The following is a 15,958-nucleotide window of genomic DNA, read 5'->3' as shown; positions in this document are numbered from 1 at the left end:
CAAGCGAGAAAGAACATTCAATGACAACAGGCGACAGGACACGAAAGCGAATTGCGAAACGAGACAGTGGCAATGCTGGTGACTCTTTGACAGGACAACATGCTGCTGGCAGAGTCAGGTTGGACAGCTAACGATGGCTCTAAATGGCTAAATTAGTCGTATTATGCATTTAGCCAGAGTTACGTATACGCAACGTGTTCGCAACTTGCTAGTTTTGCCCACTTAACAGTTCAGTTCTGAATAGTGGGCCAATTATTGGTGTGACAGACTCAAATGCCACACAAAACAGTTGTTGAGATGCCGGGCAAAACTTATTTTACGTACAACATGCGTAAATATTTATTCATATCTCAAACTCGTACATTTATTTATTGGCTTTGCACACACATATTTTATTATTTAATGGCATAAATATATGCTAGCTTGGCAAAAAAAGCATGAATTATTAATGTAATAAGTGCAATTGCAGTAAATCAAAGTGTGAGCGTTTGTTTATTTGTTTGTTTTGGTTATTAGCAGTTTTGCATTAAAAATCAGTGAACTGGCAAATAGTCAAAAGATTTCTTTTATTTTCTTCCCCCTTTTTTTTTGGTGTTGTGTGCTAAATAAATAACTTGTGCAATTGCAAACATGGCAGCTGAGAGAGATAAATGCACTTTGGGTTATGCACTCGTGAAGCGTTTAACCGCAGACAGACACGCAGCAACAAATTGCAACGCTCTCTTGCCACTGTTGCTGCCACTGCAACATGTTAAGAGCCACGGAGCAGGGAACACAGAAAGATACAAACCACAGAGGCTTAAACCACCAGGAAAAAAAAGTGCAAAGTTGGCACGTGAAGTGGAAATGTGTGATGAGCAGTGGCAGTTGCAACGGCCACAGATGAGATGATAGAGACAGAGACAGAGATAGCGCGTGAGAAAGAGACGGACGATGGCATGGGCTTGCTTCGGTCAGGTGGAGAGCAGGCGAAAAGTTCAAGGTGCGTTCACTGCAGCCACACCATCAATCTGCTTAAATGTTTAATCCCACCGAGATTTGTATGTATTTGCATATACAGTATAACTATATGTATAAATGGATATCAAAGTGTGTGTGTGTGTGTGTATATACTATGAAATCTGTGCTTGAGTGCGTGCGCCTTTTGCGTGTCCGCTTTTATATAATTATGCCCTGTATTCATCGAGAGTCTCAGCGCTTTATCGTAGTTAATAAAACCAGGAGGAGTGCTACTTTTTACTGAGTATCTGCTGGTTGTAATATGCGCAACGTGTATTCGCCTCTCACTTGGTTTTAAATAAGTTTATACACGCTTGCTTAAACAGCAACACGAGCGAGTCACGCCCCTTGACACCCCAGCCCATCTACCTTGGTGAACTTTATGGTAAATGCGGCCACCACATTGCCCAGATCCAGGTGGCAAATCAACCCGACTTCGTTCCCTCTCTCCTGCTCGATTTTAAGTGATTTTTATGAGCGTGCAGTTTATTAAGGACACAATTATGTGTACTACGTTGTTCGATGTTCATCAAAGGTAAATAGCAAGTGAAGAAGTAAATGTGAGCAACGACAGCGACAAACGGAAATCAACTTTAAGTCGTCTTGACTGTCGACGTCGTGTTTTCGTGTTGAATTCAACAGCGCACAGCTCGATTCTTGGAAATTTGTCGCGCCTCCAATCCGCATAAAATTTATTATATACTATATACGAGTATGAGTATAAATTTACAATTTTCAAAGATTAATGTATCAACTTTGCAATTCCGCCGCAAGATTTGCATTGACTTGTTTACGTTGCGTGGAAGTTCAAAAGATTTTGTTTAATGTCACACAAGATGTTAAGTTTCTCAAACAATGTGTTTATGGTAATCCACAGGGTAGAAGATTAAAAGTTCCCAAGTTCTTGTCAATTAGTCACCTAACTAAGCTATCGAGTAATTTGAAGTATTCTTATGTTTGATTGTCTTTGTTAATTTACTCCAAGAGTTGAGTTATTTATAATATTATGACTTAAGGTAGTTCTCTAGTTCATAAGATTGCAGTGAAAGTAGAGGGAAAGGTTTCTGATGTTTTGTCTTAAATGCTTTGATTGACAATTTAGTATATTTTGAACGTACTAGTATATCAATATACCACAAAGGGTTTTCGGTATTTTAGCATTTTCGGGTATTATTATTTGGTATATTATAATGATAATACTTTATAGTTTTATTTTAAATGAAAATTCGTGCAGTAACTTAATTACGTTGATTAAAAATCTGGTATATTTGAAATGTGCTTGTATATAAATATACGAAAAATACTTTCTAATATATTTTAGTATTCACTGATATTAGACTTTGGTATATTAATAATAGTATACATCTATAGTTAATTAATTAATACAGAATCTGAATTGTAAAATTTATTTAAAGACAAAGACTTTTATATACTATTTTATGAGTACACCTTTCTTTAGGAATAAGCAAGAACGCATTAAAATTTCTTTGGAATTTGATATATTTCTAGCCACATCAATGAATATTTTAAAAAAGTCTGATTTAATTTGAGCACATTATTTATTCCAAAAATTGTCGGAAATTCTTGTGCAATCTTTAATAAGTTTAATGTTCAATGAACAGCAGGAGAGCATTGGCACTCGAAAGCGTTGTCGCGATGTAGAACTAGCTACTCAGGACATGGTGCTCATGCATATGCATGCATCCTTGTCTCCGTTTCACAGACTCAGCGTCTTTTTCACGCTGTTTAGCATGCAAAGCGCATTTATGTCGCTCGCCCGTCGAGTGCATTGAACGGCCTTGCACAATGGCTGAAGATGGGAAAATGGCGAACAGCAAATGGCGAATATCAATTCAAGTTGCCGCCAAGTGCGTGGCAATTAGAGTGTATTCTTTACAGTCTCTATTAGAGGGAAATATGCTGTAGTAGTTCTATGATAGCTGAAGCTTTGGGACTGTCCAAATGCAATTTTCGCGACTTGTTTTTTCGTGCCCATTGCAATGCAATGGAAAACATATTTTTCCGGGCGCTTACGCTGGCAAATGGCATTTAACAAGGTCCAAATGATTTTTGACGATGGCAGCGACCAACGAGGCGTGCCACGCCCCAAAATTGCCACCTCATGGCTGGCAGTCACGCTTTTTGTCGCTTAATTTCATTTGTTGCATTTAATTGCATTTGTCGGCGGCAACAGCTGCTGCTGCTGTTGCTGCTGTTGTGTTGTTGCTGCTGTTTTTGGGGTACACGGATCCTTGTTTCGTGTTGCAGCCACGTTTCACATTTGTTTTGGGCGGGTGCAGGGAGGTGCACAAATTTATGGCCCATTTTATTGCGCTTTTTGGGTTTTTGCTTTTTGCTACTATTACTTGGCATTACTTATGAAAATTGCTGCTTTGCGGTTCTTGTGACGCTTTCATTATGCAGCATTTGTTCGCATTTGCCCTAATTGCAGTTCGCATTTGCATTTGGCATTTGCTATTTGGTATTTGTCGATGCAGGAAATGTTGAAATGGTAAATTAAAGCAGCTAGGATTGCGTCGCAAAACTTACCTGAGTCGTGGCAATTCGCAGAATACCCAATCTGTGACCTCCTCCTGCCTGACCTCTCTGTGAGAGCTGGCCAAGTCCGCTTTGTTGCCAGCTATGACAATGGGAATGTCCTGTAGATGAAGAGATGAGAGATGCGAGATGAGAATTAGTCATACTACGTTAACCCATAAGAAGACGAGCAGCTAGCTCTCCACAGCAACTAAGCTGCTGCCGCTGCTGCTGCTGCTGCTGCTGCTGCGTTTTGTGCTGGTTGCCGCTGCGGCTCAAAGCGTTAGTCAAGCCCTAGACAAAGGCGGCTCGGCTATAATTGACACTCTCGCACACTCACAATGCCAGCGAAACGCGAGCGAAAGCACAACAACAACAACAATAGCAACGCAGAAAGAAAGTTGACAACGACAACGGCAACAACAACAACAGCAAAGAACAATAACAGCAACAACAATAGATTTATGAAAAGCAACCAGCGTAAACCAAAATTCAGAGCCCCAAACGACTTGGGGACAAGTTTTATATTTTTAATTGCTTTGGGGCATTGAAATTGGTTTACATGGCGTATGCGTATTTCTCTTCCATATTTTTTTTTATCGTGTTCTATGTTTTGCCAGTTGCTGTTCTTGCTCTTGCTGTCCATTCAACAACGTCGCTTGTCAGCTTCAGTTCCAGCGCTGTGCTGCTAATTGCATTGAAAATGCAAACCCACCTGAAAGTCGGCACGCTGCTCGCGAATCTCCTCGAAGCACTGCTTAACACACTGAAAGCTGGGCGCGGATGTTGTGGCATAGACGAGCATGAAGGCGTGTGCCGTCGCAATGGAGAGGCGTCGCATGGCGGGGAATTGCATGTCACCGGATGTGTCCAAAATGTCCACCTGCAACAAAAAACAACAACATTTTAAATACAATATACTCGCATGTATTTCCCAGAACAAAGCACAAAGCGCAGGCGGGATAATTGAATGTTTGGTCCATGAAAATGAAAACAAAGTATGCAAAGTAATACATTATAGTGTAAATTTATTCAGGGCTGACATCGTGTTTGCGTTTACGTATGAGCAAATTGATTGATCTGTAGGCTCAACGCCCTTTAATATTTGAGATGCCTTCCATCACGTATACGCCAAGTGAACTATGCTTTTAATGCTCCGTTCTCTAGCACATTAACCCCATAAACAGCTTGATTTGCGTGCCACAAGCTGGTCAAGCAATAAATTTCCTACAGAGAAATATTAATTTAAATTCAAATTGCAAATTCACATAGAAATTCAAATTTATATTCCAAAATGCTGCAATCCTTATCTTGTTAGCAAGTTTATGGCCGAAATTTATTTCACAAATTGATTTCATGCTTCTCTGGCCGATGGAAACGCAATAAAATGAAATAAAAGGTAATTGATACGAAATGGATTATCAAACATGACCGCAAAGAGGATTCCGTCTATTGTTTGGGGTATAAGAAAAAAAGAAAACGATAGAAAATCTGGCAAAAAATAGAAGTAATCGAAGTATGTTGAAGCTAGTTACTTAATATGAAACACGCATTCCACACGAAATGGTAATTGAAAATCTAGATACATTTTGAAATACTTCGTTGCACTATTGTTTATGGGTTTATGCCTTGCAATTTAAATTTATAATAAAAACAATCGAAAAGAAATGTATCATATTTATTTATGCACAGGTCAAAAGCATTGTTCATATTCAAAACTCATTTTTCATGTTGCACTCTTGAGGCTTTTGTTTTATATTTTAAACGAGTCTCCGCTTTAATCCGATTTAAAAACTGTATTAGACAAATCTGGCAAAATTGCCATTTAATTTCGAAATTTAAATTGAACGGCTCTTGAATGGTTCCGTTGCGGCACCAAATTTTGTCGGTGACAGCGACCTCAGTGAACCCACAAATGAACTGTGATTGGCAGACAGCCGGATGATGATGAAGCGAGACAGTATAATGGGATATCGAAAGAGAGAGAGAGAGAGAGAGCGAGCGATGTTATCTCGATGTAGATGTGCTCGTCGTCGTTCAATGCTCAGTTGATGCCAAATAATCCCAAGTGTCAGCATCTGTTATACATAAATACAGTATTTCTCTCTCTCGCGATACGCATTGTTCCCCAGACACTTAGCCAAGCCAGGGAACCAAACGGGGCCAACACGGGGCACCGTTTTCCACAATTGGCCGCCCGCAATGTCAACAGCATACAAAAGCTGAGCATTTAGCGATGGCGTGGTTTTTAGCGACACCCAACTGACACATTCATGAGGCGAAGCCCAACAGCCAGCAGCAACCGACTAAAGTGGTCCATTGTTTGGGTTGGAGGCCATTGTTCGGCAATTTGTAGTGCATTGTTGCAGTCGCGACCGTTGGCCAAGTAATTTTATTAAAAATTGCGCGAAAATGCGCGCAATATAAACACATACTTTATACGGAGAAATATCTCTGTTCCAAGGTCCCCATCTTTTGCATTTGCTTTGTCCTCCAGCTGCGTTGACACAATATTGCCATTAAGGTCGTGCGCTGTTTGTGGCCACAAAACGCTTAACGCTGCTCAATACTCAACTCGACTTGGCGTGTGTAATGCGTGTAATGTGTGCGTGTGTGTATGTGTGTGTGTGTATGAGGCCCATTTTGATGGTCGCGACCGCAGCGGGATGCAACAACGCACAGCAAACAATCTGTTAAACGCAACCTCATGTCCGGGGTTTTAGTTAATGTCCGCCAGCTACTAGACAGAGACAGAGAGAGAGAGTGAGTGAGAGGAAGTAGGATACTTTTGTAGCGAAATTGATTTTGGGGGCAGAGTACGCGGCGTATGCGCAATGTTAAAGCATTGCTTTGAAAGTACGCATGCCTGCGGCTGGTAAATTCAATCAAATGTTTTGGCATTTTGGGTTCAACTTTTAAGCATTAGTTGCAGGCACCCGCCGCTGTGTGGGGGCTTGAGGCATTTTGGTCACGGTATCAAGCGTTAAAATGAAATTAATTAAAACAAAAATGCTGGCGATGATGACACTGTCGATGATAGCAGACGACGCCACCACCAAGGGTGTCAATGTCGCCAACGTCCTAGCCTCGCCTCACCTCGCCCTCAACGCAGTTTAGTCAACATCAATTTAGCCTGCGTCCTGCCATAGCAACCAACAGCAGCAGCAGCAGCAACAGCAGAGAAGCAGCATCAAAAAGTAGAAGCAGAGCATCAGCATCATACCTATTAATCAACTTTTTGTTACAACTTTTGCGGCGAGTCGGCGTTGTGTACTGTGGCTGCTGCGTCTCTCTCTCTTTCTCTCTCTCTGTGTGCGTGTCTGTGTCGATGTCGGTATCTGTGTTTGTGTCTGTATGTTGGGGGCAACTTTGAAAACGGCGAATAATCAGCTCGTATAGCGAGCTTGAAGGATGTGCCATCAAAAGTAAGTTGGCCGAGCTGGCATCCTTCTGCCGCCTCCTTGTACCATCAAAGCAGATAATATCCATAACATGTTGTGCACTCGGGCGTGCATGTGTGTGTCTGTGTTCGGATATTTTGAAGTTGCCACAGTTTTGAGGCAGAGTGTGTAAATTTGATTAATGAGCAAGCCTGTCTAACAGCCTGTCTGCCTGTCTGCCAGTCTCCAGTCTCCAGTCCCGAAGCATGCCCATGTTGTGAGCACTTTTTGTTGCCACAAGGAGGCGGCGTCGCCAGCTACACTATTAATCCATTTGCCTTTCATTCAAGCATTTTACCATTTACCATTTACAGCATTTTACATATGCTCAATTTGCGTTTCTAGCACTTAAATGTTTAATCAACTTTCGTTATGGCCACAAGCATTATCATTTCCATCTTGTCTGCCCCTCCCCAAGCCATTCATTTGCTCATGTCAATCTCATTCTCCGACTTCATCTGAGCTCTCTGATGGCATTTCATGCCTATTCTGCACTCAGTTGTTAAGGCAACAGCTTAGAGCCTTCCCACGCACAGACACACGTGTCGGAATTATAAACCAAGTCCTAACTTTGGCTAATAACTTGGCATAAGCTCGTATCATATGAGTTCACGTTTACTCCGGGCAAATTTGGCAGACAAGCTTATGCTTGCAGCGTAATCATCATGTTAAAACCACTTGTAATTCAGTTAGTTAGCAACCAGACACACGCAGAGAGAGATAGAGAGAAACCTTACAATTCGGCATCAACTGCACTTTGCCACTGACCATGTCCTCATTGACCGCCGCTTTGATTTAATTAGTGGCTCACTTCAAATTACTTGACTACGAAATCTACAGTTGCCGTAAACATTACTGCAACGACTATGGCAACTGCAACTTGAGTGCACCGAGAATGGCAGCCAACAATACGAGTAAATTGTTGCTTAAATGACCTGCTCTCTGGTTGTCACTTAAAACTGAAACAAATTGCAAATATTTCTCAATGTCAAGCAACTGAAATACTCTCATGTGACCTCCGAGAATGCTTTCAAATTGCTGAGTAAAATGGAGAATAATAAACGCATGAATTGAATTTATACGAAACATGAATTTAAGACGCAAATTACAAGCTACGAATGAAATGCAAAAGTAACTACTACATATAACAAATTTATAAAATAGATTTGTCGAGTAAGTCGTCAGACTTTTCATATTTCGCAAACGTTAAAGTACAATTGCAATGTGAAAGCATTGCACTAAAAGCTTGTGTCCCTCTGAAGGACTCTTTTGGTGTATTTAATATCTTACTTACCTTTAGCGTGACGCCACCCAGGTCATATTCACGATTGTAGAGATCCTCGACTGTGGCACGATATTTGTCCGTGTACGACTTGAATAGAAAGCGCTTTAGAATCGAGCTCTTGCCCACGCCCGCTCCGCCCAGTAACACGAGTCGAATGCGTTCCATGTCCGCCATTTTGTTGCTGTTGTTATCGTCGCTGTTGTTGTTGTTACTGTTACTGTTGTTATTGCTGGTGCTTCGGTGTTGCCTACTTTTGAGAGCAGTTTATAAATCGTTTGTCGTTTGTATTAGAGTAGTATTTATGTTTGTCTATTGTTGTCGCAGAAGTCCTGCCTTTGCTTCTGCTTCTGAATGTGCGCTGCTATTAGGGCAATAATTCACTTTTTATTATTCCGCTGATGCATTGTGCTTTCACTCGTACATTTCAACTTGAATTTCGTCATTATATTGTTCTGGAACAAGCAAGCAAGCAAGCGAGCAGCCCTTTCTTGGCTCTATCCTGTTTGACTTGAGCTATTAAATTTGTTGAACTTATCGGCAACACTTGCACCTCCGTCTGACTGGCTGGCTTAATAACAACAGCTTAAGCTTCCGTTGCGTAACTTTTGACTTCCGTTTCCGCTGGGCGAGATGTGTGCGTGTGTGTGGGTGTGTGTGCGTGGTGCGCTGTGGATGGATACAAAGCAAAAGCAGAACGAAACATTTTAAAGCCAAACTCGTTTTCCTTTTCGAGGACGAGGACGAAGGCGGAAGAAGGAAGGAGGAAGGAAGGACAAAAATGCTGTTGCCTAGGGCATCACTATAGACATAACGATGTTGTACTACAAAGGGGAGAATACCGATTTGGATTTCCTAGCACGTAATTTGTGTTTGTTTTCGGTGGCTTTTGTTTATTATTTTATGATAATTGCAAATTTTGGCAGTTTGCCAAAATCGGTAACATCAACATCGCAATTGCAGCAACAACAACAACATCAAGAATTGCGGCCAGCTGTGTTAATCTATTTGCGAATAGAACAGCGCTGCTTTAGACTTATTTCACTCTCAATTCAGGCAAAATATGTTCATGTGAAAGTTCGTGTTCAGATATTCCACATAAATTCCCATAAATTGCAACCAACTAAACTTCAAACAAATGTATCTCAGTCAATTTGTGTGTGTGTGTGCATGATTTTGTGAGTGGATTGGTATTCGAGTATGTTGCTGTAATCACAATCTGCGCACGTGTTCGCATGGATATGCTTCGTAGCTGGCAAAGGATGCTAGGTGCATTTACAAATATGATGAACTTAAAAATGTGTGCACGATTGCAAATGCAAACACGCTTTCAAACTGATGACCTGCAAATACCCTGTAGCCCAACCAAATGACTGTGGGCTTAAACATAAATATTAACAATTTCAATGGCAATGGGAGCATACGATATACATTTCAGAAAACTATCAAAATAGTGTAATAATTTAATTAAGAAGACGAACCACTTTTAGTATTTATACATGCAAGAAAATATCGATAATTTAAATAAATGAAATGATATCAATAAAAGATTAATTTCAAAGAATAAACTGTGAAAAAAACGAGATTAAAATAAACTTAATTAAATTGAATTGTGTAAACGATTCGTATAAAAATTGTTATTATTCCACTAAAGTTTAAGATATTGTCGAGACTCTGCATTATACGTTTTGAAACTGACACCAACCTAAGGTAAGTTAAATATGAGTTACTGAACTAGTAAACTAGTCAAAACTAGTAGGATACAGTACAAAATAAAATAGCATCAATGGATTGTGAGGACTCATTTGGTGCACAGAACTTTGTGACTTGCTGCTTGCCACGGGGGGAAATAGAGTAGTAGCAAAACTAGATGGCAAATTGCAAATAAACCCTTCAGACAGCAAAAGCTTTGTGCATCCGAACCGAGTTAAGAAGCCCAAAGCTAGCAGCCTCTTTGAGACTCTATCTGTTAGTCAGTAAACCTAACTGTCTGTCTGTCTGCCTGTCTGTCTGTCAGACGGTCTGTCTCTGAATCTGTCTATCCGTTTGTATCCATGTAATTCACATGCTAAGTGCAGCAGGCAATTCAATTTGTTAGTGGAAAAGCAGCAGCACATTGAAGCAGTTTCTTAAAGCACACCAACTGTTTCAGATGCAGCGTTGATAGCTTTGCTGATGCTGCACAGGTATGCCCCTGTCCTCTTTACCTGATACGTCACTCGATGCTGATGTCAATGCGATGCTGCAGCTGCAGCTGCAGCTGTTGTTGTTGGTGCCTGTCTAATTGCAATAGCAACGTGATATAATTACGTTACGGGGAAAATGCAATTTCTTGCAATCAGCTGCTAAGATTGAGCGACAGTTGGGTCGCTCAACATGATTGCACCTTTCACTTGCATCCCCAAGCCTGACAATTTCGATTATATTCGTAACAGCAAAGTGTTAATTACAAAATATAAAAAATAACGAAAAAATACTGAAGAGAATACAAATTGTGCTGATGTTGAATCCATTAAATTTAAATAGAAATCTCCTGGTAGCAGCTTATTGGCTTACACAGAAACGTGTAGTAATCGGACTCCTATTGGTGTGTCGTCATGCAATTGGCATTGTTGCTTTCAAGCGTCGCCACTTGACTAACACCAAACAAGTTGTCATCTGAGGGCCAGGCAATTGTGGAAATTGAAAATAGTTTAACCGAATAGCATGCCAAAGCTTTTGTTGCCCACCAGACGACACAAGCTGCAATTTCAACTCCAGCTACAGCTGCAACTTCAACAGTATCCGTATCCGTATCTGTATCTGTGTATCTGAGACTGCTTTGGTGTGTTTGAGTGTGCTGTTGCCTGTCTGTGGTTTTACGAGTGAGCATGGCAATTTATTTGAGCTGGGACAAGTTGTCCACACGAGGAAACTGAACACGAGTTAGTCGACAAATTACAAGAGCTTTGCACATGCAAATGCAAATTGGGTGCTCGTTTAACATTGTGTTTATGATATTTCATGCGCTGCAGAGTAAACATAAGCATTTCCTTTGAGAGCGTTCAGCAAATTCAACTCTTCAACCTTACCACAATTATAAGGTATTCAAATGCGAGGTTTATAACAACAAACATCAACGAGAAGTTTAATTACTATCTTATTGAAGGATGTCTGCCAGCTCAGCATTCCCCTTTAATGCTGCATGCATGTTTGTTTTATTTTGTTTCGTACCAAACTTGTTATGAAAACTCGGAACACTCATGGCTTAAAATGCATTTTTCATTTGCATTTCATTTCAAAGTATGCCGGCAAAAAAGGGCGACAGCTGCCAGGCAGGCAGCAGGGTCATGAAAGCATGTGGATAATTCATGTAATTATACGCGCAGCGAGTTTGTTGTCGTTGTAAATATTATGATAATATTATTTATAAAATTGCAATTAGTGTTGGGAGAGAGCTCTTAATAATTTCAACAGCTTCAACAACAAAAATCAAAATCGAATTTAAGCTTAAAAAACAAAGAATTAATTCAATTTAAGGCAGCAGCACAGTGAGAGCTCAACCTTTGCCATGGTTTTCTGAATAAAATTTTAATTAAATCTACTAGGCCTACACTTTTACATGCACACACAGAGACACACAAAAGCAAGCTGAGCAGGATAGCAGCTGTGTTACAACAACAACAACAACAACAAGAACAAGAGTCAGGGAAAAGGACAAGAACAATTGTGAATTCCTAAACTGAACTTTTGTATTGTTGTCGCCGTCCATTCGCTTTACATTTTAAAGCAACTTGAGTCTCAGGACTTGAATTAATTCTTTTCGCATTTTATACAGGCCAAAAAAGATTTCTCAAATAAAAATATGACTGTTGTTGACATTTCTGCTGCTGCTGCTTCATATTCTTCTCTCTCTTTGTTGTCAAGGTATGAAATATACTCGTATCTCCTTTCTGTGTGTTTTTTTGTGCCCCTAAAACTTTTACGATGCGTGTAATTTTTGGTCGTTGTTTGTTTTGCTTGCCAGTTCGAGTGAAAAGTGGAAAGTAAAAAAACCAAATGCGAGACTTTCCCTTCTTATATATGTAATCAATTTTTTGTTTGTGCAGAACGCAATTTTTTATTTTTGACTCGATTTTATTGAATCATATGTTTGCACAGATTGAACAGGTTGTTTTTGGCGCAACGTTTTATTGATAAGAGACACCAACTTAAAGACGAGTCGAGTCAAGTTGCCTGACATTAACCGACACAGTGCCGTTTGAGATGTCATCAAAAGCACATTTGTCACTTCAACCACAAGCAGCAGCAACAGCAGCAACAACAGCAACAGCAGCAAGCGTAAGATGAATAACAACAACGGAGCTGCACTCAAGGTTGCTTTGTGTGCAACACTCGTAATGTCAACGCATAGCACACATGTGACACGATAAAAACCCAGTACAGAGGCTTAAAAACTCACAACACACACCCACAAACATATAACAACTAACCCAAGGAGGGATCACAGACAGAGAAAGGAGAGCTAAAGCGAAAGCGAGAGTGAGAGCGACAGCATGTGACATACGAGTACATTGAGAGCATGTTGGGGGCTCCGTTGGCCTGACCACGGCTCATGGAGTTCGCAGCTGACAGAAAGTGCTCAACAAATAACGAAGCTAGCTTTAGTCACATGTATACTCACATACGCACACACACGCTTACACTTCCGGCCATTATCTGCTCTCGGCCAGGCAATGTCTAATAGTTGGCCCGGAGAATTTATAAATATTCATTAGCCGCAACGTTGGCATGCGTTAAAATTCTATTGTAACGCATTGCCAGCTGGTCGAGAAGGTTTTCGGTATGTAGTTTATTAAAATGCCTCGAATACCGCAAGATAACCGAGATGGAAGCTGACAAGCAGCGCCACTGGCAGTTGACGACCAGGATAAAACGTGAGAAAGAGATGGCCACAAAACTCGCGAAAAAACGTTAGCAACATTGCACTGTGGAGTAAAATCAGTATTGTAGCGAATTAAATTGAATTGAATTCAGCAAGCCATCTTCAATACGATTCTTAAATGTCCTAGGTGCTACTTTAAAAGAGCTCTAAATTTTACACTATTATAAAATTTTATTTGCCATTACTTTATTTTTCACACGCAGATTAAGTTTCTTTTGAATTGCAAATAAAAAAAGAATAACAAGAGTACTTAATTTTTTGTTGGCATAGAATAACTACAGCACATTGCATTTCCATTTTATATAATGTGCAGCATACTTTTACATCTAATTCTAAATTTTCCGCTGATACTATTTCAAAGCATACTTTTAGGATGCGAATTAATAAGAGTAATGAGGAGCATAACATTTTAAATTGCGCAAAATTATTGTGGCATACTTTTAGGACGTGCCATTTTTAGTATTCCACAATTAATATTTTGCAGCATACTTTTATTGCACCCCCTCAGATTTTGTATTTCTGCTTGCTGCTGATTTATGTTCGCCTGGTATTTGCCTTTGGCCAACTAGCATTTTACAAGTGATCTTCGATCTCGCTGTGGATTCGGGGATTTGCCCAATTGTTGGGCACAATTATTTTAAAGCATACTTTTAGGATGCAAATTAATGCAACTAATATTACATATAAAAGTTAAAAATGCGTATATCTCAGCTATATCGTATTCGATTTTCAAAGGATATGTATTGCAAGGTTCGTAAGGAAAAACTCTATCGATTGGAATCTAAAGCTTGTAATTTTTCAGTTCCGTTGGCCATATGAAAAATATGTAAATTAATAATTTGACGATAACTCGAGAATCACAAGGACGATCAGGATCAAATTTGGCAGGATAAAAGACCTCACGAGTACCCATCGATCAACACATGACATGCAGAGATCAAAAAGGATATGTCCGAAATATACGCTATATTCTTCACAGATTTTATCTCGGATCCTGTAGAGATTTTCGTCCTTTTTAGTTCAGTGATCAGCTTGTCATTATAAGAAAAATTCTTGGGCAAAAGGACATCACGATCGGCAGTCAAATGGCCGAAATACAGGACATTTTTGGAATCATAGACATTTTGTGCAGCATACTTTTACCTTTATTTCTGAATCTTAGCTGATGCAATTTCAAAGCATACTTTTAGGATGCGAATTAATGACTGCTAACACATGAAATTTGAAATTGCGAAAATTTATTGTGGCATACTTTTAGGATGTATAGTTTTAATATTTCATAACTAATATTTTGCAGCATACTTTTACTGGGCTTCATATTTTTGAATTTCTACTTGCTGCATATTTATGTTTGCCTGGTAATTCTTTTGATGGATCTTTTAATTACGCATTGTTGGATATATTTCACATTGCAAATTTCTGGATATCTTGTAAACCTTAAGACTAATAAGAAAAATATATGGACTATGCGAATGTCCATTAGTCAGTTAACTATTGCAGCATTTATGACTCCAAAAAAATTTGTTTGCAAAATTTTCTTTTAAATAAAACCACTACAATTTCGCATTAATTTATTTAATCACATATGCTACGCAAAGTACTTAGAAATCTGGATTCACTTGAAAGATTACTATCCTCAAATATGAAAAAGATTCAATATTGCTTTGCTTAAGTTTTCTAGTAATTAAAAAAAAATTGTAATTTTTCCCATGGTGCATTGATGGTACTCGACATGCGTCAGAGTTTATGTATATGAGAGTGTATACAAGCATACGAATGTATGATAGCTGCGCACTACTTCCGCTTGATCGCACTGGCCGCCAATTGAAGATTGGAGGTCAATACTGATAGCTTGCACAACCTTCAGTTTGGACTAGAATGGCCTTAGGTTTTCCTTTCCCAGCAACTGTGTTTATAGTACATATATCCCGATACGAATACGAATTGTTGTAGGCGCAACTATTAATTATAGCCAGACAACTAGAAAGCAATTCACTTCAGTAATTGCTCAAGTCGAAACAGAAGACAGAATCTATTAATACTACTTTATCCTTACTTATAAATAACACGATTTGAATTCTAACAAAAGTAGATAATTAGTTGCATTTATGCTAGAACCACACCATTTAATTTAAATGTTTTTGGTTATGGTAATGGGGGTTGTGTTGTGGCTTTCTGCCCCTAAATCATAAAATCTATTTTAATGCTGCCATACAAAACAACGAGTTGTGTGTGTGTGTGTGGCCAATTCAAAACACATGCTGCGCTGAAATGTATGCTAAGCTTTTGACTTGTTTTCGGCAAATTTATTGCAATTAATTTAAACTCTTAATGGAGTAACGACCGCAGCAATAAACAAATTATTTTATGATCCCAACCAGGCGAGCATTAAATTTCCCAAAGTGTGTGTGTGCTGCGTATGTGTGTGTGTGTGTGTATGTAGTTATTCGCAGTTGCTGCAGACACGGGTTTAATGATTACAAACTGGCGTCAGACGACGATTAAGAACAGGGCCAGAAGCGATGCTGTTAAACTGTTGATGGCTGCGCTGATGATGCCGCCGTCTTTTATGACCGATACACGCACACACACATAAGCACCAGCACTCACACACACAGGTAAGGGAGGCACGACTGTACACGAAAACAAAAGCACCTGGACGAAGAGCATTAAAGCCTTTTTCTGGTTCAATGGTGTGCAGAAAATGGGTCACTAACTGTTACTTATTTATACTAATCAGGGCGACATCGTCGCGTCGAGTCGCGTTGACGATGA

At 39.6% G+C, this 15,958-nt stretch overlaps 1 protein-coding gene across 1 annotated transcript in view; it reads right to left on the bottom strand.

Moving 5' to 3' along the window:
* Positions 1-15,958, bottom strand: part of LOC133845667 (GTP-binding protein Di-Ras2) — a 37,499-nt gene that overhangs the window by 11,335 nt on the left and 10,206 nt on the right. The window contains exons 2-4 of the mRNA XM_062280208.1: positions 8,272-8,928; positions 4,253-4,420; positions 3,550-3,659 (exon numbers count right to left, since the gene is read on the bottom strand). Of these exons, the coding sequence (XP_062136192.1) occupies positions 3,550-3,659; positions 4,253-4,420; positions 8,272-8,436 (443 nt within the window). The 5' untranslated portion in view covers positions 8,437-8,928. The remainder of the gene's footprint in view (positions 1-3,549; positions 3,660-4,252; positions 4,421-8,271; positions 8,929-15,958) is intronic.

The sequence above is a fragment of the Drosophila sulfurigaster genome, chromosome 3, assembly GCF_023558435.1.
Source record: "Drosophila sulfurigaster albostrigata strain 15112-1811.04 chromosome 3, ASM2355843v2, whole genome shotgun sequence".
Classification (NCBI taxonomy): Eukaryota; Metazoa; Arthropoda; class Insecta; order Diptera; family Drosophilidae; genus Drosophila; species Drosophila sulfurigaster.
The sequence above is the reverse complement of the archived record's forward strand: the minus strand, read 5'-3'. Positions and strand labels throughout refer to the sequence as shown.